We start from the raw sequence: 23,160 nt of genomic DNA, 5'->3' as shown, positions 1-23,160 counted from the left end.
TTTCTAGCCAGTCGCTTTGAAATCTCCGTCTGGGTGTAAAGACACCACTAGCATCGCCCCTGTGAATGAAGAGGAGGGTGTGAAGAGCAGTGCAGCTTCCACCCTGGCACGCTTTTGCTGGTTAAGGTATATCAGCAGAGACCTCAGCGTCTCCAAGAGAAGGCAGGAAAGGCTTCTGAAGTTGTTGAAGTAAAATTAACTGAAATGGCAAGATCCTATCAAGTCACAAGCTGGTGATTTGGTATAAACCATGTTATCCACAGTCATTAGCGTGCTGGAAGACAACACATCCGTAACTCAGACTGAGATGGATTATTTGTTTCTAATTATGCAAATTTAAAAGTATGCGAGATCAAACACCAAGTTATGAGCATGGTCTGATTAATTCTGCGTTATTCATCTAAGCCACACAGCAATTATCTTCATTCATTTTGAACTTGGATAACTTTCTTTATTCTGATGATACCAAAAATGAGTGCTTAAGAACTTTTGATTCCTGTGTTTAATATGAGTCTCTTCCTGAGTCTAGTTGGTTACATATAACTACTACGTAATACCGCTTTGGATGCTTCTCCTATAAACAACTGTGTTTAAATAGCCATACAGCTCTGGCACAAGCTAAGAGAAGCTGGGATATTCCAGGGTTCAGCAGATGTCGTTTCCTCAGGCTCTGATCCTGTAAATGTGAATTCTGCATAACACTTGTGCTACCTGTCTGTGAGACAACAGATGTTGCAAACCCTTGTTCTTGAGGTTTCCCCACTGATTTTCATGATTGTTTTGATTAATTGAGTGTTCAAGCAGTTTTGGGAGCATCATGTTACAATGCATGCTGTGCCTTTATGTTTCTTTAAGGGACAGCAGGCTGTCTCTGAAGTTACCTGCAGGAGGTACGTCAAGGGGCAGTGGCCCTGGTGCATCACACAGGAGCTGTGCCCGGGCAGAAGGGTGAGCAGAAGGTGTGCGGGTTCTGCCACGTTGTTTGCTGCTCTGCATTACTGTGCAAAACACCCCCACCTGAAATAGAAATCTCCTTACAGTAGCACAAAGCATTTCCATACGACTAATCTTCTTTTAATAATGTTAAAACCAGGCTTGTTATTTCATTTCCGCCAATGGTAGCTGGCCTCTGGAATGGCTCCAAAGGAAGCATTGAGTTTATTCTATAAATAATTGCCTAGGTATGGCCTTAACAAGAGTATCTTATACCCAGCAGCCTTAAACAATGTGGTGGTTGTTTCAGAGCAGCTCTGCTCTAGCCAGATTGAATAATTCCCAAAGGGATCTCATTGGCTCTTTTCACCATCAATCGTGTCTACTCTCTATCTGTGGCTTATTTAGAAGGTGACTGTAATTAAACCTTATTAAGAACTGTAGCCACCTGGCCACTATTTAACATGCTTGAGGCTTCCTCTAATATAGGTGGTATGTAAAAGTGTTCAGAGACAACATCTAGCATGAAGATCATAGAGCTTAGGCAGAAAAATGGAGAGCAGGGAAAGTTTTTTCACAGGGAGACTTTCACATGAAGTAAAGTCTCTCTAGAGGAGCAATTTGAAACATAAAAAGAGGCAATTTAGTTATTTGCACTTTTTTTAGTGTGCAAATCTCCCACAGACTTATTAGAAATCAGAATGATAATTGGCTAAACTCATGTCAGAAATCAAGAATGATCTCAGACCTCACCAGTCCCAGCACAGCGCCATTTCCACACACCTGGCTCTCCTCTGAGTTCTTGCTCCTTTGCTCCTGATGGAGTAGCAAAAGCAGCAGTAGTATGTTCAGGCAGAATTTCTTTGCTTTTCTAATCATCAATCAGGTAATTCCTAAGAAACTTAAATCAAAATCTTTAGGACTATGAAACTTGGTTGTTGAGCTCAATATCCTGTTATTGCAGGCACCTCAACGCATGATCTGCTTTTCACTTCTGTTTAATTATTGTATGTTTTCATCAGTCATTTTCTCCCAGCAGTATCTCTGCCAGCTGACTCTAATTTTTCATTTAATTCATGAGACTTGCTCATTATATTTAATACTTTATTGATCAAAGGTGTTACTGATACTGGAAGAAGACCACCTCTGATCTCTGAACTTTTGTTCTGCTTTGAAAAGCAGCCAAATCTGTTGTTTAGTTTGGAAAGGTCTGTTCTGTCTCTGAGATCCTGAACAAGGATAGACCTAGAGAGATTTTCCATGGCTAAGAGTACAAAACTTTTGAAACAAAGTAGTTTATAATGGAGTAATCATGCTAATTTAACTCAAAATAGTCACTGTACGACACAAGGTTTAGTCTCTCATGGGGTTTCTTTTATGCTTATCGTTCAGAATTTACCATAGCTCTTTCACATTTTTATGGATGTTGGCTTCAGCGGGTTATTATTCCTTCCCCTTTTGTGGCACTGTCATGCTGATGGCTTTGAAATATGAGCCTTTGCTAAATTCTAAATTGTACACAAAGCAATTAATTAAAATTCCTTCCAAAACAGCCTTGGCGAAGCCCTGTCTATATGCTGCTTTTCAGCCAAGGTAGAATGGGCGGAGGCTAAAATGAATCCAAATGGTTTCATTTAAAGATGACATACAGTAGGATCTGTGAACCAGAGACTACACAGCTTCCCCAAAGTAGAAATGTCATCTAAGAGACAAAGCCAAAAATTAAATACTAACTGGAGTGAGGAGTTCATGCTTAGCTGAGTGATGTTTAATGCAGGACCTCAGGGGCTGGATGGGGCAAAAAACGTCAATGTATTTGTTTTAATTACTGTTCTTGGAAACAGTCTGAGGTATAAATCTAATCGCAATGCTAGTGATCGCCAGGATCTACTGTAGGGTTCTTTTATGGTGATCTAAAATTTGTTTTGTTTTTATTAGTCATTCCAGTGGCATAGGCAAGGCCCTCAGAACGTGCAATGGATGCATTCTGCACATGAACCCTCTGATCTATAAGAACTTAGAAGTTAATCATAAATTAACTGTGCAAATCAGTTCCCATCTCTGCATTCAAAGTGCCATTATTTGTGAGTGTGCTCACTCCTGTGAAGGTGGCTGCTCTTAGATGTGCGATGCCAGCCCTAGATGAAACACAGGTTGCCTCAGGGTGCATCCAGAGCTCTGAGTTGTGGATGCTTACCCACATCAAACACAAACTGGCGGTCTGCCCTGAAATAAAAAGTATTTAAGACATAAAGGCAGAATCATGAAAAGAGGTGTGGTATTTGGGTCTGGTGCTGTAAGGCGCTATAAATGCCTTCTGGGAGGTGGTTGTGTTTTAACTACTGCGATGAGACTCAGCAAGGCTGGCTCAGCTTGGCCAGCCTTGCAGTGGGTAAAATACTTAGAGCAAAATGCAGAGGCTTCCCAGAGCTCGGCTGTCTCAGCGCCAGCCTCTCTGTGCTTCAGTTTTCCATATTTAAAGTGGAGGAATAATACTTTGCTTGTCCATGATAAATACAAACTTACAGAGAAAAGGCTTTCTGCTACACCTGCAGCACACATGGACCATGGGGCCCTTGTTCTGGGGCTATGGACATCACTGAACCATTTCTGTAAGGTAAATTGGGATTTTAGTACCTGGCCACCTTGTATCTTCAGACTTCTCTAGTTAAACAAGTCCTTCCTGGTTGTTTCCTCTCTGCCTCTCCCTCTTTTTTTTGCTGCTGTTGGACACCTGCAGACAGCAAGATCTTTTCGGTTAATGCTTTTATTTCCTTTTAACTTCTAGGAGCAGGTTCATTCTGCAAGTCTGGAGCAGGGTGGGGTGGCAAAGCTTTCAAATCAGTGCCTTGGCATTTTGCCATTTATAAAAGGGTGCAGGGGGGTATCACTGCATCCAGATCCACAGTTGTTTGTGAGTTTTCCACGTGCTGGATTTCTTATATAAAAAACTGTAGAGTACAGGCTAGATTTTTTTCTTCATGAATTGACCATGGAGGTAGAAGTGAAGCTGTTCAGATAGAGGCATTTCTATAGAGGTTTGAATAGAGGTTTCCAGCGCAGCTTGGAAGCTGGATGGGTTACAGCTCATCACACTGCATTTCATCTGTTCGAACTTTTGAGAATGAGGGAATCAGTTTCTTCCATTTTTCTTTGATAATTATATTCCTTTTTTTCCTCTCTTCATGCAGTCGATTTAAGACTCGGAACAAAATTTCCAAATTATGTGTATTTCCCTTTAGAGCTCCACATTCTAGGGACCTATTCAGATCTGTGGTGCCTAATTGGTGTTGAAACAATTGCAACATTTCTTTGCACACACTTTCTCTGTGAGTCTTGGGAAACACAATTAATTTTCTGAATCACTTAAGATCTGGCTGCCTGAAAATTCTTTTCCTTAGAATGAATACAATGTAAATAAAGAAGGAGGCGGGGGGGGGGGGGGGGGGGGGGGGGGGGGAGGGGAAGTAACGATTTGGCTTTGATCATTTCTGCTGGAAAGGTTTGGTAGTGATGGTTTAGGACAGTTATGAATTTCTGCTCTTTTCTGTGATTTAATGGAGTTTGACCTACACTGAGTATCCCTGCTGATTCCTTTGCCCTGTTGGAATTGGGAATGGAAAGAAAATTATTTTCTGTAGTTATGAATGTATGGAAACAGCAGTGAAAGACTATGAAGTCAGAACTGTTCGTGTTTTGGCCTGCCATGTCAAAACTTTCGGCTGCCCTCCCCAGTTCCTTTCTTTGAGAAAGTTTCAATGATCCATTTGTGTGTGAGAAGATGCCTGGAGCCTCAAAAATCACATGCTCTTGGAAAAGCTATGTTAACACTTTTTCTTTAAGAGGCTGCATCTTTTGAAGCCTTGTAAAAATGCATTCTGGCAGACAGTTTCAATTCATTAATCCTCTGTAATAGCGCTGCTTGTGTTCCTTGTAGAAAATGCACAAATTCCCCGTGTCTGCAAAGGGAGAGTATTCCAGGTCAGATCAAATTCCTAACAAGGCTCATTTGTATGGCGATAGACAAAGGGAAGAGCTCCATGATATCATGATGCCCATGCCTACACGTGCACTGCTGGATACCCCAGTCTTGAGGGAATAGATGGCCAGGTCATGCCTTGGTAGAAATTCTTGAAACATGGAGTTTCTTCGGTTAACAGATCCCAGAAAACTATTTTGGGATTGGCAATTAACAAATTTAAAAACGTACCTTTTTGTGCTTTCCGTAGAGGGCTATGGTTCTTCTCCAGCTGAGCCTTCCTCTCTGTCAGAATCCAGCCCATTGCTACTTTTATGCAGATCTTAACACTATGTGCTTAAATCCAATATATGCTAACAATATTTGATCCCTTCTTGCTGTAATGTTGAAAGTATCTCTTTAAAGGAGCATTCGTTTCCTTTTTTCTCTCTCCCCCTGCCCCCCTCTGCCTTTTTGAAGTCTAATTTCCAAGTCATGACATGTAGAGGGTGTCTGAGCAAATCTAATCAGCCTTCTGCCTCCTTTGTGAAGGACAGCTGAGATACTTTTTAACACCTCCATTTCTTCATTGCTGCAATCTGTTTTGATTGAAATCACACAGAGTTCTCATCTGCATATTTATCACTCCATATACCCACAAATCATCTCACAACTCTGCCACTACTGAATTTTCAAGAGAAGCTGGAGTGGTACACTACAACTTTAAACTATGCAAACATTAATTTAGTTTCTCACACCTGCTGGTTTCCAGCAAATATGTCTTTGGGGAAGGAAAATTTTCACATATTAACTTTGCTTAGTATTCCCTGGGAGTCAGGATTCCTGGGTTTTTTTTAAAGACTGATTGAAAATTTCCTAGTAAGAAACAAATTTCTAATTAAATGGAAAGGTCCTGAAAAAGTTCTGGTGTTGGGAGGGGGGATGTCTAAACAAAAAAAAATAACCTTAACATTTTTTCAGCTTTTGACAGCCAGACTGTGATGTGCTTTCAGATCCTCAGATGAAAGGGCTGCAGTGGAAATGAAAACTATTCCTTTTCTTTGTGCTATTGAAAGCCCATCTGACTTCCAGCACATATTATTAAGAGTAGTATTAGCTACTGATCAGGTTTTAAACAAGTGTTCTTCTAGTTCTTTTTATTCTCTTTGGGAAAACATCTAACTTCTATAGTTAGTGTTCATACAAGACAAGGAATTTTTTTCTTCCTCAATGTGTTTCTGCATCATGTGGTACTACATAGATGCCATGATTAGCTTGCCAATTCATAGTCTCTTTTTTTTTTTTTTTTTTAATAGGCAAGAGACCCCTCTAAAGTGAATAATAACATGGCCCGAGCCAGGCAAGACCGAGGAGTAGAGAGGAAACAACAAGTTTAGCCTGTGGCTGGGATGAAAAAATCTGCATTATCTTCATAATCTTCCAACATGAGGGGCACAGTTCATTAGGATGAGTAATATTCTGTATTAGACAAAGTCCTTGTCAAAACCGGACACATTCTTGGTCCTACAAGCCTCTCCACATACCTGAGAGATACGGTACAAACACACCCAGCTCCTTTTTATATGCGTTACAGCAAGGCCAAACTTATGACGAGAAGTGCCATCTTCTTTTGCAAAGACTTCTTGCTGCAAGACTTCTAGGTCTTTATTGACAAGTCTGTTAATAATCTGGCAACTGATGTCTGCAAAGAAAATAGAGAGAGTATGTCTCCAAGAAGCAGGTTTAAAATACAATCTACATGAACTGTTCTGAGGGGAAGAAAATGGGGAAAAACAAAGGGACAACAGAGCCTGACAGTTGCTGTGGCTTCCATCTGTCTCTAGAACAGCCTGTTCCTGGGTGGTCCATCATGGTCTGAGCTATTGTTTAGATATGTTTGAGGAATGGGAGTTAGAGAGAAGGATGTTGTCTTTATTCTCCCAGCCAAAAATATGACTAATGTATAAATAACTGTATGAAAGTGTCTTGTTCTGTAGATCTCAGATCTAGGAGTGGAGCTCAGCTAATCATGCTGGATCCTTGGCAGATCAGATGAGAAACACCTGATGTAAATTAGCTCAGATATCACACTAGGTGTCAAAACACTGAGGTCACAGCTCAGATGCTGGGGAATGCTTCTCCTAGACCATCACAATGTTTCTTCATAAACTTCAAAAGGATGTCAGCTAAGATACATTAAGTCTTCCAGTATCATCTGTAGGCTGAGGTTTGGCCAACTCTGTTGCAGCGAGCATCCAGTAAAAGTAATGATGTTCCTGTGGTTTTCATCATCAGCGAAGGTAACAGTGACAGTGGCTCTTGTCAGAAGTATATTTTTCATTTTCTGATTTTATATTTTATATTTTAAAAATAACGGTTTGTACCATCATAAAATGATGTGTAAACTCATGTCAGTCAGCAGAGAAGCTGCAATCAATTTTCTTGGTTTGGTCAAGGCACATATCCTTGTAGACTGGGATTTACAAAAATCATAAAGAAATCGATGGTTGACTTTCAGTAAAATTCAGTGGGAATTAGGTGTAGAGCTGCTTCCAGTTTATTCCATTTTCCATTGGTGATACATCTGTCAAGCAGCCTGTCCCTTAAATAGCTGCTTGAGGATTAGGCACCAATTTTAGCTATATGACCCTGTCTCAGGGCAAAAAGTGTGTAGTACATGGAATCTCATTGTATGGAAAGCAATTTGTAAACCCCGAGTGGGAGTGCTTGAGCATAAAATCTTACCTCAAATGCTGTCCTGAACATGTTTCATGAGCTGGCAACCCAATTTAGGGATTGGCCTGAGTCACAAATGAGACCTGGATCATGTCTGCCTCTGTTATTCTTTATTAGCTACCTTGTGTTGTCTTCTGGTGCAGACAAGGGTTGCAGACATATTTGAACAAATGGGGTAAGCGTTAGAAATGGCTTAAAGCTGAATGTTTTTCCATGGCAAGAAAAAAAAGCGCCTCCGCTGCTGCTTGTTTACTTCTGGTTTATTCCCCAATAAAAGGTGAAATTCACTCTTTGTGAGCTCAACATTGTCTACAGAAAATTAACTTCAGTAAAGTGTCTGACGTATTATTGTCATTCTTCCACAAAAGCATCAGGAATAGCATGGGAAAAGAATTATCTCTACACTTTGCGGGAGGCAGAATGGTGGAAGAAGCCAGTCTTTCATCTGACAAATGAATTATCATCAAAACAGTGGTGTTTAGAGAATAAATTGCTATTTCCTCCATTACTGGCATTTCACTAGCTTACAGCTAGTTAAAACACAGTCACTGAGCTAACCGTTTAACCAAAGTTTTCTGGGTGTAGAAAGAAAAGCAAAGTTAAATTGACATTTATTAGGTGTGCTTGTTTAGCCAGTCCATTAGCTGCTTTTCATTCTCACTCTACATGCTGAGGGGTTGATTCTGCATGGAAGTCAACAGACGTCTCTTAGCTCCCCTGGCTTATATGAAAGGAACAGGGACAGACTGAGGAGGAAGAGGAAATACTGAAGCTAACTGAAAATAATCAGTTTCAGAAAGAGCTCATACAGCCCAGCCAGGTGTTTGTACCCATAAGCAAGCTACTGTATTACAGCTGATGGAAGATCAGACAATGGGAAATGTTGTCTAGTGGAAATGCGTATTGGTTGCTAAAAAGATGGTTTTACACCTGTATTGATGTATGGCTTTCTTTCCTGAAGGACTTACATACTCAAAGGATTTCTTTTCCTTGTCTTCCTCTCCCTTTTTATTGTGTGTGCGTGTGCACATGTATTTTTATTGCTGTTTATTACATTGTACCTCCTTTGTTAGAGTCTCACCTGTTGTATCTCACTACTTCTGAGCTAAAATACTGCTAGCTATGATACAGGCATTGACATCAGAACCTTCAACCTCCAGTGTTCCCCAGAGAGCTCCATTTATCTTCATGCTGTAGACAAATCATCAGTATAGTGAAACTTCTACTGGGCTACAAGCCCTGGAGTTTGGATTCCCAACCAACTGGAATAATTTAAAGCATATGGAAAAGGTCTGCAATGACTTAGTAATGTCGATATACCTTCTGACAGCCTCTCGAGTTTCGTACGTGAGCCAGCCTTCAGTAGCCTTCAAGCAGCAGACTAATGGGTGAAGGAACTACAAACTTTTACCATCAGTTGAATCATAACAGAACATGTATTTGTTTTAGCTACCTCCATCCCAAAGTAGTGTTTTCAGTTGAGATGAAACTCAGCAGGTGTCTGCTTGAGGCAATTCCACTTGGTCTTCTGCTTGAGGTGGTTAAACCTTCCATACTCCAATATGCTTGCTCTAAATGGGAAATAACAGTAGCTTCCTTCAAGATTCGTGTCTTGTGACATTCTGTTCACAAGCACACTGAGATCTTGGAAAACAAGGTAATGCACTGATGTTATATATAAGAACAAGCTCAGCAGCTTGGGTGAAGTGAGGTGGTATGCTGAGTAGCACCCAGCCACGTTCTTTAAGGATGTCGGCCCGCATTTGGTGTCATAGGCCTTTTATTGGGTGGTGTAGCTGTGGTTCATCCCTTACACTGCTCCTTTGTCTTTTAGGCAACAAGTGCACGAGGAAAGGAAGGGATATCCAACTTGGTCTGAACTGGCTCTCCGGTTTCTGCTGCAGATTACAAAGGCCAAACATATATAGACTCCATCAGCTTTGAAAAGGAACTGACCACTGCCATGGGACTCCCCACCCAGGTTTTGGCCTGTGTGATCTTAGCTTTGCTGTCCCAGGATGTCAATGGCGGAGTCATCAAGCAAACTATCCGGCAGAAGTGGAAGGCTGGGCTAAACATGACCTTGCCAGAGGATAACCAGCCTGTGGTTTTTAACCACGTCTACAACATTAAGCTGCCTGTTGGCTCCCTTTGCTCTGTGGACCTGGACACAGCAAGTGGCGACGAAGACCTGAAGGCAGAAATTGAGCCTGTCAAGAATTATGAGGAGCACACAGTGAATGAGGAGAACCAGATTGTCTTCACGCACCGTATTAACATTCCCCGCCGGGCTTGCGGCTGTGCAGCTGCCCCAGACATTAAGGATCTGCTGAGCAGGCTAGAGGAGCTGGAGGGGCTGGTATCCTCCCTTCGGGAGCAGTGTGCCAGCGGGGCTGGATGCTGTCCTAATTCCCAGGCAGTAGAAGGTAAGGCAGACAGGGGAACTGCTCTTGAGGAAATTCTTGTGCTGGCTGTAGATCTTGTTTAGAGTAGATACGCAGATCTGTTTCAAGAATGAGCAAAAGTCAACCTGTTAAATTTGAACCGTAACCAAAACTGGGAATGTATTTGGCCAGCTTGCAAGATATGTTCATTCACAGTTTTGTGGTTTGATGAATCTGTGGGTCAGAAGTCTGCCTGGGCTGCTTTGTAGCTGTGGCACCAAGCGTGTACGACATTTGGGCAGGGTGACAGTCTATGTCAGAGTTAAGATTAAAACTCATATAGTCCAAGCTCTTGGCTCTATGTTTTGTCCCTTTGAATAAGCTGCCAATGTAACCAGGTTTGCTTCCAAGTTTTCTTTAATAGAAACCAATAAAAATACAGCAGGGCATAAGGCAATAGACAAGCACAAACAGTTAGAGAAGGGGGGAAAAGGTATCCTTCCAGGATTTTTTTTAAACTGTGGTAGGGGATTGCTCAAACAAGAGAGAACACACAGGTCTTCTCAGTAGTACTCTGTCCCTCTGAGCACAAAGCCAGACTCACGGCTGAGGATACACCATGCTGCCTGGCTTTTGATGTTCTGGAGTGAATTGGTGAGTAATGCCCTGATGGAGCAGGCAGGAAAGCTGCTCAGTCAGTTGACGAGGGATTTTGAGAAGGCCAGAGGAATCCAGCGTGCTCGTTTACCAAGTAGTTGGCAGGAGCTCTTCCCTGCTACTAATGCGAATTAAAGCATTCCTGCTAAACTAAAGCTCATTGGAGGAAGATGGAGGGATTCTCATTTAAAAGCTTTGGAGATTCTGGAAGTTATGTCCTGTAGGGAGCTTGAAAAATCAGATCCCTTTTAGGTCATATGTGCCACACTGGTTTAATGTATCCCAGACCTGAGGGGAGTAATGGGTTTTCTGGATCGTTGGTACAGGTCAGCTGGACACAACACCCTATTGCAGCGGACACGGCAACTACAGCATCGAGATCTGCGGCTGCGTGTGTGAGCCTGGCTGGAAAGGCCCCAACTGCTCTGAGCCCAACTGCCCGCGCAACTGCTTCAACCGGGGCCTCTGTGTCCAGGGCAGGTGCCTCTGCACCGAAGGCTTCACCGGCGAGGACTGCAGCCAGGCCACCTGCCCGTCCGACTGCAACGACCAAGGCAAGTGCATGGATGGGGTTTGCATGTGCTTCGAGGGGTACACGGGTCCAGACTGCAGCGAAGAGCTCTGCTCCCAGGGGTGCAGCGTGCACGGGAGGTGCGTGGGCGGGCGCTGTGTGTGCCACGAGGGTTTCACTGGTGATGACTGCAGCGAGCCCCTCTGCCCCAACAACTGCCACAACCGCGGGCGCTGCGTGGACAACGAGTGCGTCTGCAACGAGGGCTACACTGGCGAGGACTGCAGCGAGCTCATCTGCCCCAACGACTGCTTTGACCGTGGGCGCTGTGTCAACGGGACCTGCTTCTGCGAGGAGGGCTTCACTGGGGAGGACTGCGGGGAGCTGACCTGCCCCAACAACTGCAACAGCAATGGGCGCTGCGAGAATGGGCTGTGCGTCTGCCACGAGGGCTTCGTGGGGGACGACTGCAGCGAGAGGAGGTGCCCAAAGGACTGCCACAACCGTGGGCGCTGTGTGGGCGGCCGCTGCATCTGCCACGAGGGCTACCTGGGCGAGGACTGCGGGGAGCTGCGGTGCCCCAACGACTGTCACAATCATGGTCGCTGCGTCAATGGGCAGTGTGTGTGCCATGAGGGTTTCATCGGTGAGGACTGCGGGGAGCTGCGGTGCCCCGGGGACTGCAACAACCGTGGGCGCTGCGTCAACGGGCAGTGCGTGTGCCATGAGGGATTCATCGGGGTGGACTGTGGCAAGCTGCGGTGCCCCAATGACTGCAACAACCACGGGCTCTGTGTCAATGGGCAGTGTGTGTGTGACGAGGGGTACACCGGAGAGGACTGTGGGGAGCTGCGGTGCCCCGAAGACTGCCACAACCGCGGGCGCTGTGTGGAGGGGCGCTGTGAGTGTGACAACGGTTTCACGGGGGAGGACTGTGGCGAGCTGTCCTGCCCCAATGACTGCCACCAGCGTGGGCGCTGCGTTGATGGGCGCTGTGTGTGCCAGGAGGGCTTCACAGGGGAGGACTGCCGTGAACAGACCTGCCCCAATGACTGCAACAATGTGGGCCGCTGCATCGACGGACGGTGTGTCTGTGAGGATGGTTACATGGGGGATGACTGCTCTGATGGTAGGTTGCAATGTCCCTTTTGAACCACTTCCCCTGGGTAATTCCCCGTGTCCATCCACGTCCATCCAGCAGCCTCGGAGGCTCTGGAAACCTTTTCCGTATAGCTGGGCCCTGTTGCCACCTTTCTTTATCATAGTCCAAACAGCTGAATCAGAGCAGTAGCACCAGCAGCAGCAGGATCTTGGCCTCCCTTGCTTTTCAGGGCTATATTGGTGGTGACTTTTTGTGGTCAGCTAGCCAGCAGGCTGATAATGGTGATGCAGTCCATTTGTTATCTTCAAGTTTGCTCTCACCACAATGTTGCTGGAGCTAGCACCAGCTGGGGTTTGTCACCGTGACCTTTCAGCTTCTCATAGTACCTCTTGATGCTAAAAAAAAATTGCATCTGCAAGAAACTGTTCTAGCTACAGAGAAGAGGGAGATGTATCCAGAGTCGTCTTACTAGGTATTCAGCAGGATCAGTCAGTCAAAAGAATAGGGCCTGAATTTTGACTGAAGAATAAGACTTTGCAGGAATGAGATAACGTAGATAATGAATGTCAGTGAATAAAGAGCCTGGGTATCAAATGTTTCTTACAACCAGGTTCTGGTTCGCTGTCTCATGCTGGATGGATAAGAAAAGTGGCTGATTTACAATGCTATCGCTATTGTAGGAGGTGAAAATGAACCACACAGCACTGACAGTATACACTGACAGACCTCAGGGTCTCATTGGCTTTGCTTTGAAGGTAGATCACTGAACTAGAGCCCTGGTGGAGGCAGAGGGCATAGTGGAGGCAAGGCACACAAAAGCAACATCCTGAAGTGATCCGTACGGAGACGACTGCCACCATGGAACAATTGCCAGGTGTTGTAAATATTGCAGTGCAAGCTTTCAGGGTTATTACAGGGGCCTTCACTATCTTCCAATTGGCCAAAGTGATTTTTCTAACCAAAGTAAAACCTGATGTTTACTTATATATATATATTTATATAGATGTATGTGTGTGTATGTGAGATCTGACAAAAGCTTAGAGTAAAATCATGGAATCAGCTGCAGTGGAAACTTAGCTATAAAAACGTGCACTTAGTTTCCCAGTACCACTGACTCTATGGAAATTGATAGAAAATTTTGGCAGCTAGATAGTGACAGGCATTACACTATTAATGAGGTAGTTTTCTTTAGTAGATCCCAGGAGAGAGATTTTGGAACCTAAGACCTTTGTAGAGTAATCAAAGAATATTAGGGGGTGGGAACATTATAAAAGACAATGAGTACCCTTGAAAAGAAATTCCATGTTTTCATCTCCTCCTTCTGGAAGACTCCTAAACCACATTTTGTGCTCTTGTACATGCAAATGTGGAGTAATCTATTGTAAGTATTTACAAAAATAATCATGTTTTATTTTACTTTGGAAAATCTTTGCAAACCCTAGGACTTCTAGCTATAAAATCATGTGCTTCTGGCAGTTGAATTAAACATCTGAATCCCTAGGGACCCAGCTATAATAGTCTTGTGCAGTAGCCATGAACGGAGGAGCTGGAACACAGTCAGCCATAGGTTGTGTGCAAGTGTGAGAGCAGAAATTGGCTCATGACTTTTGGAGATGTCTGTAGCCTTCATCAGCTGAACATTCCTTTCTTCAAGTGCCTAATTTGTGTGACATGGCTTCCCCATCCCCTGTTGGTTAGATGATTCTTATAATCTGCTCCTGGGAAAAATGTGCAACTGGGTAAGTCATTATTTTCTGAGCCTTGAAAATTTCTTATAAGTTTGTTTTGTTTTTTTTCCCCTTCCTAGTGTCTCCTCCAACTGAGCTGACCGTGACAAACGTAACAGATAAAACTGTAAATCTGGAATGGAAGCATGAGAATCTCGTCAATAAGTACCTCATCACCTACGTCCCTACCAGTAGTGGTGGCTTAGATATGCAGTTCACCGTGCCAGGAAACCAGACAGCTGCCACTATTCATGAGCTGGAGCCGGGTGTAGAATACTTTATCCGTGTTTTTGCAATCCTTAAAAACAAGAAGAGTATTCCAGTCAGTGCCAGGGTAGCAACATGTGCGTTTAATATTCCCTGTATTCATTGTTTTGTCTATTCCATTGTATGTATTTATTTGCATCCTTTTTTTTTAGGGTATTAATTCTTTTGTATTTTCTATTTTCAATTCATTTGCTGTTCATGTTCCTTTCTGTATCGTGCACACCACAGCCATATCTAAACACCCCAGCCTCAAAAGGTGCTCTTTGACTTCTGTCACTGTGCTCATTTTTAGAGATCTGGGGCAGGATTCATCTTGCTTAGCTTCAAATGTCCTCTCTAGGCTTCTTTGAAGAGGGTAGAAAAAGATTTCTAGGGCCAAATTCATTTTACTCTAAGGTGACATCTAAAATAGGGCAGAGAAAGGTCTCTCCAAAGGCAGAATAACTGGCTGGGAAGAGAGTTTAAACATATTAGCTGCAGATAGCTGCCTGGCAGGTAGTTACAGTGGTGGAAGGATGTCCCACCCGCAGTGCCCCGTCGATGGGAACCTGTAGCTCATGTAATGATATCCTTTTCTGTCACAGATCTGCCGGCTCCAGAAGGTCTGAAATTCAAATCCGTTAAAGAAACATCTGTCCAGGTGGAGTGGGATCCTCTGAACTTTTCATTTGATGGCTGGGAGCTGGTCTTCCGTAACATGGTGAGGAAGCAGTGTCTCTTGTACAGAGGCCGTACATAAGTGCAAGATCCTGGATTTCTTGTATTTATACCGACTGATTGTCCCATGTGTTACAGAAAAAGGATGATAACGGAGATATAACCAGCAGCTTGAAAAGGCCAGAGACATCTTACATGCAGCCAGGTTTGGCACCAGGGCAACAGTATAATGTGTCCCTTCATATAGTGAAAAACAACACCAGAGGACCAGGACTATCCAGAGTGATAACCACAAGTAAGCACAGCCTGTTTTTGTAGTGCCACCTATAAAACCACTGCTGTTTGGGGTGGCCTAGGGAGGTTTTAAACAAAGAGAAAGCCAAGCTCTACACTGTGAATTGATAGGGTGGAAAAAAGTAGTGTGGAGCTGTTAATGAAGAATACATGAGGAGAAATTAAATCCTGTCCATGCTACCTGTTAGAAGAGGAAAGGAAATTTACGTTTAGCTAGCAGGTAGCAAGTGCTATACATTTTTATTCTTTTTCAAAAAGTACATCAACAGGAACTAGAATTTCTTTCACCCTGGTGATATTTGCATGAAGAAATTATTTAAAGGAGAGTTTCTGTTGTGCAGATGGAGAACCTCTTAGGCTGCCTGTCTTTCCTTTGGCAGCTCCTAATGGTAATGAATTTTGATGAATTTGCTTCTGATGAATTGAGTCCATTTGGCACTTTCTTCAACTATAGAAAGTAAAGGAAGAAAGTAAATGAAGATAATCTTCAGTTGGTAGAAGCCACTCATTTTAATTTTGCTCTGAATCATCAATTAAAAGCACAAGAATGTGTATGATTTTTCTGGCAAAATTTCCTTAAAAAAAACTTCTTTTTTTTTTCTTTTTGTTAACAGAGCTTGATGCCCCTAGCCAGATCGAGGCAAAAGATGTCACAGACACCACAGCTCTTATCACGTGGTCCAAACCCCTGGCTGAAATTGAAGGCATAGAGCTCATTTATGGCCCAAAGGATGTTCCAGGGGACAGGACAACTATTGACCTTTCTGAAGATGAAAACCAATACTCTATTGGAAACCTGAGGCCGCACACAGAATATGAAGTGACGCTCATCTCTCGTCGAGGGGACATGGAAAGCGACCCCATGAAAGAAGTCTTTTTCACAGGTAAGAAGCTGGGAAACCAATCCAAACTTCTGGGAAGTAATGTAATCACCATTAATTTCCTACGCTATTTGTATCCTGTTGCTTCAGTTGATAGTTACTGCATCAACACAGAATCAGCACCATTATAGAGGTACATGAAAGTGGAGAATGTTTCTCTTTGCCTTATAGACCTTACTGGCTCGGCAAAATATTTAGACCCCTCCAAGTATCTAAATGTATTTTGAAAATGGGAATTATGGTATTAAGTCTCTTAGAAGCTTTTGCTCATTATACCCTAAATCTCTAGTTCAGGAAACAAATTCCTCTGGATTGCTTGTCTGTCTGCTGAGCTTAATATCTTCCATGGTTCCTATTCAATCTAAGACTTTTCTGTTTTTTCTATATGTATAACAGATTAAAGGAACTGCTTTTTTCTCTTCTTAGTTCTCCAAATGTTTTCTGTTACGCTTTTAAAAATTGACTTTGCTCCTTAGTGATCCTTGGAATGCGTTATGAAAGTGTGGGTCCTTTAACATGTTGGCCAGGTTTGAGGCATTAAGGTAGCTGTGTAAATGATACATAGACAGTTACCTCCTTTTTCATCCTAAAATGAAAAATGTGTTCATTCACAGCACAATTTGAGTCTACTATAGGTCTGAACAGTGAAAGCCTGTTGAATTTTTACAGAATATTCATCGTTTGTTTTGAGCCTTAGAGTTCCTTTCAGCCATGAATGCAAGATATTTACTGAACAGAAATTCTGGAGATGATAAATTGTTGTTTCTTAGCAGCCTTTTTCCTTTTGAAAGCTGATGTATTTATAAAGGAAAAACAGTATTTTCAGCCTAATATGTTTTTTCCACAAGCTTGTTTTGTAATGAAAAATAATTACTAAAATTGAAAATGTTATTTTTGTCCCAGGAGACATAAAGCTGAATTTCTTCCACTGATGTTTTCTCCAAAGCTAGTGAACTCTTCATTTCATGCTAAAATAAATCTGCGTGATGTAGTTAAAAACGTAGCAGTATCGTGTGAGAGGAAACTTAACTTTTTCAGATCATTTCACCTTCTAAAAATCACTGTTATAAAAGACTGCTGTCATAAGAGAATTACTTCTATTTATTTACTGGTTGATTGAACACAGACTTGGATGCTCCAAGAAACCTGAAGAGGGTGTCACAGACAGACAGCAGCATCACTTTGGAGTGGAAGAACAGCCATGCAAATATTGACAACTATCGAATCAAGTTTGCTCCCATCTCTGGTGGAGACCATGCTGAGATCACAGTGCCAAAGGGTAATCAGGCCACAACCAGAGCTACACTCACAGGTAGGGGAATGGAGATCTTGCCATTAATATTGTGCCGCTACCATCACCCTAGAGCACAGCAGTGTAGTGAAAAAATGCCTTTTTGGTCACTATATGTAAGAGGTACAAGCAGAGGTTACTCATTTTGTGTACAAGCAATACAAAGAAATTAAAATACATACGATATACATTTACACACCTGCAGATGGGTAACTAGCCAACAGACGGTATGTAGCCATTTCACTTTCATGTGCATTTCTGAATCCCACTAGTCAGTTCCCCAAGTTCTAGGTAGCTACATGTCTTTGTGGAGATGGCTCCAAATTTCTGAGTTCAAAAGGCTTTTGCATATGCTAGGGATGATATTTACTGATGCCAGACTGCAACTTTTCTGTGAACCTGCAAGCTGCCTTACCAGCCTGCAAGGCTAGATAATGGTACTTTGTCTGTGTCACATGGATGTCTACCTGCTTTGCTTTGGCAGAAGTACCTACACTGCAAGCTCCGGAAAGCAGAAGCTATCTCTGATTACGCAGTTGCACAGTGTCCAAAATGCAGTCAGCCATAATTTTTATCCTTTGGCATATACATGGAAAAAGATTTAGCATCAGGTCAGCTGGAGGGTCAACTGAAACCTCGATTCTCTGCATGCACAGGAAAACATGTATCTTACCCTGCATACATTCAGACTTCCTTACTTAAACAATTGTCCGTAGGCATATTCCAGAGACAGGAACTCATGCTTCTATTCCTCATCCCTTAGGTTTGAGGCCCGGGACTGAATATGGCATTGGAGTGACAGCAGTGAGACAGGACAGGGAAAGCGCTCCTGCTACCATTAATGCTGGCACTGGTGAGTAGCTTGATCTCCCTTTGTGCTCTGGAGGAAACACCAAGTCAGGTGAAGCCTCTTCTCCATGCAGTGCCTGCTGAAGTAAATGAAAGTGAGGGAAATTTGTTCTGGTGTGATTTGTCTGTAAAAAAGAACTTCGTCACCTTCTACCTGTATCATGCAACAGGGCTTCAAAAGCTCCAAAAGGTGGATAAGACTCTGAGCTGTTGCTAGACTGCCAGTATAGATGTCACTTTGTCTACAGATGCCTAAAAAACTGTCCCAGGGCAGTTCAGAGACACCTCAACTTCACTTTTTTAACCTGTAGATCTTGATAACCCCAAGGACCTGGAAGTCAGTGACCCCACTGAAACCACCTTATCCCTTCGCTGGAGAAGACCAGTGGCCAAGTTTGATCGCTATCGCCTCATTTACATTAGCCCGTCTGGAAAGAAGAACGAAGTGGAGATCCCTGTGGACAGCACCTCTTTTATCCTGCGGGGGCTGGATGCAGGCACAGAATATACCATTAGTCTGGTGGCGGAGAAAGGCAGACACAAAAGCAAACCCACAACTGTCAAGGGTTCAACTGGTGAGTAACAGCTTTTGATGAGGGTCATGCACCAGGTCATTGGGCAATGACTAACCCAAGGACAACTTCACCTGATTTTGTAAGCCATGTCTGGGGAACTGCTGAAAAACATCCGCTGCCTGCAGAGCAGGCTTAGCTCTGTCTAACATGATAGGCTTAATGGAGGGAGAGCTGTGTACTTCCCTACCTACTGTGTTTAGCTCCATGTTCTCAATGATTTCTTGTTTATCCTTTGAGAACACTCACAAAGAACTCAGCTATTTGTCCTGCACGAAACACAGTCCTCATCTTTTGTTTTAAATGAGGCTGGTTTTTCGTGCATTGTGTCTTATAATTTGAGGGTTTCTTTCTACAGCCAAAAAATAAGAGGAAGAACAACCAGAATGTATTTAACATTGCTTGTTCCCACCTAATGAATTCTCTTCACAGCATGCCTCTACCCATCACGTGCCAGCAGGGTCAACAGGGCTCTGACGTTGCCCTTTTTCAGTTTGCTCCTCCAAAAGCAGGAAAGGCTACCGCCACAGATCAGGTCACATTCACCGTTTCCATTGCATACCATGGCTGTTACACTTGCCGGCAGAGAAGGGGTCTGTTTCTGCCATCTCCAGGTGTACAAACCATTCTAATCAACCTGTTTCAGTTGACAACTTATTCAATTCATATTCTTTATGAAACATTTTGACCCGAAGATTGTGGCATACAGAGGTATATCTCGGCATAGAACACAAGTCAGTCCTGAATCTTTAAGTGCCTTCAGGCTAAATCCTGTGAGGCAAAGCCCTGACTGCTATAAGTGAGCAGAGACAATGAAATCAGAATCAGCTGCACTGCAATTATTGTCCTTAGCAGATATCAAGGTGTTTATCCTTTTCTCCCTGAAGACTATCTACGGGTAAACACATCAGAAGCTGTGGATTTTACAAATTAATAACGATACAGCTTAACTCATCAAACCTGTTTTCATATTCCCTGGTAGTGTTTGTGCCAGCAGACTCTCTGAACACTTTTAGAGTCAAGGAATGCAGGGCAGCAGAGGGTCATGTGGTATGGGGTCAACTACAGACAACCATCAGTACTGAATTACTTGTTTGATGTATAAGTCAGGCCTGCGTGCAATGCAGGGAAAACTTCGGAAGCCTTGAGGCACACACATGACAGGAAGCTGAAAGTTTATGTGGCAGGAGTGAGCAGGCTTTGATTTTTCCAGTTATCTGGTCCCCCATCTGTCTGAAGACTGAGTGGTCTCAGAAGACGTATGCAGAGGGTGAAAAGACAGAAGCAACATACTGTGGAATTTCACAGTCTGGTCTTACCGGCACCAGCTTCCAGAGTCCTACATGGTGGCTTCTTTTTCCTGGTTTGGTTTTGGTGTTGTTTCTTTTACTATAAATACATTCATCTGGCCAGTGTATTTATTTTAAGTCTTTACTCAGAGCAGCCAGTAAACAAAGCGTTCTCTGCAGTGGGCTCCTTGGAAGCAGCAGCAGCAGTTGACATAACCTGTCTCTGTGACCTTCCTCCTGCGTAGGAGCGGACAAATCCAAACACATGAGCATGGGGAGGCAGCAGCCCTCTGTAAGCCTGTAGGGTACGAGACAAGAGGTCTGCTTCAGTTTACTTTTTGATCCACCCTCAAGTCAGTCCTCTTTATCTATGTTCCCAGTCTTGAAGTCCTCAGGATAAGCCAAACAAACGTGTTGTTTTACCCTGTCATGCAGAGCTATGGGGAGCTCAGGTCCATTGCACTGCTGGGGAGAGTATTTGGAGTAACCAGGGAGAGAGAGGAGTGATTGAACTGGAAAGTGCCAGTAGTCCAGCTAGGACTGGAGCAGCTTTGCTTGGCAGGTGCAGGAGACAGTCCTGCTGTTTAGAGGGGCATGTGCCATCCCTGCTACCCCAAGGAGCCAGGGACTGCAGAATGATTGAGACTTTTTCCTTTCAGAGTTTCCATTGCTTCTCTAAATTGCCAGTTTTTCATCTTCTATTCTTCCCAGCCTCTTGATGGTTCAGTCAGGTTTCTCTGCTGGCAGGTACTCAAGAGCTTCCCACAAATGCTTTGTATTTGTTTGTGTAGTGAATTTTCTGCCACTGAGGGTAAAGTTGCTTTCAGCCCCAGAGCTGAGGGTCTTCTATTGGTGCCTTCCCTCCTCTCTTACATTCTGCTTGGTGTCTTTAAATGTATATCAACTCTCCGCACACAGACAACTGAAACGTTCTGAGCTCATGAACCTCTAGCAGAGGACACAGCTCTAATTCTTCCATAGTATAGAATATAAGAACAGAATAGAAGCCTTCTGTTGTTTCTGTCTCTTCATATGGATGAAGTGCAGCTCAAGTGACCAAGGCTTTTTTAACTCATGATCCTGCATTCAGGAGAAGGTAAAGATTATAAAGCAAACAGTTTGCTAAATGTTATTTTGTTTTGCTAAAAAGGAAAGACTTAATATTTCACACTGCCGTTTGCTTGTTTGTTTCTTTGTAGCTCTGCATAGCCTAACCCTAATGCAGGCAATGACTCCTGACCCAGAGGAGCTTTCTGGCTCTGGGAGCTTTCTTGCTCCAGAGGCCTCAGGGATGCAGGAGGATGCACTGAGGGACCTTGTGGTCTCAAGGGTAACAGACCACAGTTTTAGTGTCTCGTGGTATGCGAATACAGGAGTCTACAGTAGTTTTGTGGTGGAGTACAAGGAAGTGTCATTGGCAGCTGGGCCCCCTGCAGAAACCTTCCTGCCCAGAGAATCCCTAGGCGCTGTGATTGACGGCCTCCAAGCTAACACTTCCTATAAAATCAAGGTGTATGGACTGGCTGGAGAGCAGCGTTCTTCTTTGGAAGCTGTGGTCACAACAGGTACCTCCTTTCCATTATTAACGAAGGTATCACGAACTAGGCTACTACTTGTTTGTTAGAGGACCTACCCAGCGTTGCACTAAGGTTTTGGTTCAGAACTACTTCAGAAATCAAAGAGAATAAGCCATTTTACTAGTTGGAGGGACCTTTCTGGCAGCATGTCTTGGGAATGTTACATCAGATTAACAACTAATCTGCAGGGTGAGCACGTAACCCAGCGCTGAGGAAGTTGAGCAGTCAGACTGCAGCTTTGTTCTTTCTTGCTCTGGTTCTGGAACCCTGCCTGCACAGCACAATGTGGGTCCTGGAGGAGGACGGATGGCAATACATCAGGCATGAGAGGCCTGTGGAGATAAATGAGTGGACATTAGAGAAACCAAGTGCCAACCTCAAATTCTTCTGCTGAAGGACCCAGATTGTGCAGCAACTGTTCTTGAATCGTGGATGCGATACTCTCTTACCTCTGGAAGTGAGCTGCACGTAGGAGCATGGCTTGGAGAAGTAACTTTTCCATTCTGTTGAATGTTTTTAAGAAGATTTATGCTGTTTACCAAAGACCCTTGTCTGTGCTGTGCGTCAGTCTGTCTTCCTCTCCTGGCTTCTGCTAGTCTTAGATTGTACCACCCTTTTTTATACAAACTCAAACGTTAGGAAGAATGATTAGGTGAGCCAGTTCAATGGGAAATTGCAGCGCTGACCACTGGGAAACAAAGTTTGCCAGTAAAGACTGCCCAGTTCTTCAGCTGATTCCTCTGCTGAGAGTACCTGGAACCTGACTTCAACAGGGGAACCTTTAGTGGTACCTACCACTGCATTTCTGGCTGGTGCTGTACTGCGGTGCTTTCTTCATGAAATGCAGAGGTGCGCAGGCACTGCGAGCTCAATTTAATCAGCAGGTTGAGGAGGGGAAAGCCATTTAGCCAAAGGGTTCTGAAAAGAATGCAAATTTCTTGGTAGGCCGTCACATCTTACAGAGTGCTTGAGCTGATGAGAGACTCTGCAGCAAAACTGGCTGATAGCCCCTCTTGGCAAATCATGTAAAATCCCAGAGACAGAAGCAAGAAATAATACAGAATACTGTTTGCTCCATCCAGAGGAACTGGGGAAATGTCCTGGCAGGACATTAGCATTCCTTTTAGTAAAATTACCAACGCAGCATTACAATGGAATTCCTCAAAAGGCTAGCAACAGCATTATAGACTTATTTAGACCATATTCAGCCAGAAGATTTTACTGAAAATTATATTGAAAAGTATTCCAGTCTGAGAAAGAGCATTTGTTTGTTGTCCATTCAGTTTGCCTTCTACATAGTTTTCAGCTCTATTCAGCTTCAGCACCTACTATTCATTCATCTTGCCACCATGAATCATGCTCTCTGGCTGTCATCCACACACCTAGGGCTCCTAGAGCTCTCTTTCTCTTCTCCCCATCCATTCCCTTAGCTGCAAAGTCAAGTGTTTGAACTTCATTGTTCTTGTTATCCTACA

The 23,160-nt window shown here is 43.5% G+C and overlaps 1 protein-coding gene across 4 annotated transcripts in view; it reads left to right on the top strand.

Moving 5' to 3' along the window:
* Positions 1-23,160, top strand: part of TNC (tenascin C) — a 72,284-nt gene that overhangs the window by 15,054 nt on the left and 34,070 nt on the right. For 3 of the 4 annotated variants that reach the window (XM_056350985.1, XM_056350984.1, XM_056350981.1), the window contains exons 2-10: positions 9,462-10,053; positions 10,995-12,308; positions 14,089-14,352; positions 14,860-14,975; positions 15,071-15,227; positions 15,841-16,110; positions 17,234-17,419; positions 18,162-18,251; positions 18,559-18,822. In XM_056350985.1, the coding sequence (XP_056206960.1) occupies positions 9,591-10,053; positions 10,995-12,308; positions 14,089-14,352; positions 14,860-14,975; positions 15,071-15,227; positions 15,841-16,110; positions 17,234-17,419; positions 18,162-18,251; positions 18,559-18,822 (3,124 nt within the window). In that variant the 5' untranslated portion in view covers positions 9,462-9,590. The remainder of the gene's footprint in view (positions 1-9,461; positions 10,054-10,994; positions 12,309-14,088; positions 14,353-14,859; positions 14,976-15,070; positions 15,228-15,840; positions 16,111-17,233; positions 17,420-18,161; positions 18,252-18,558; positions 18,823-23,160) is intronic. The other variant, XM_056350983.1, reaches the window with a different exon arrangement.

This window comes from Falco biarmicus, chromosome 9, assembly GCF_023638135.1.
Source record: "Falco biarmicus isolate bFalBia1 chromosome 9, bFalBia1.pri, whole genome shotgun sequence".
Classification (NCBI taxonomy): domain Eukaryota; kingdom Metazoa; phylum Chordata; class Aves; order Falconiformes; family Falconidae; genus Falco; species Falco biarmicus.
This window is presented reverse-complemented; position numbering and strand designations above follow the sequence as displayed.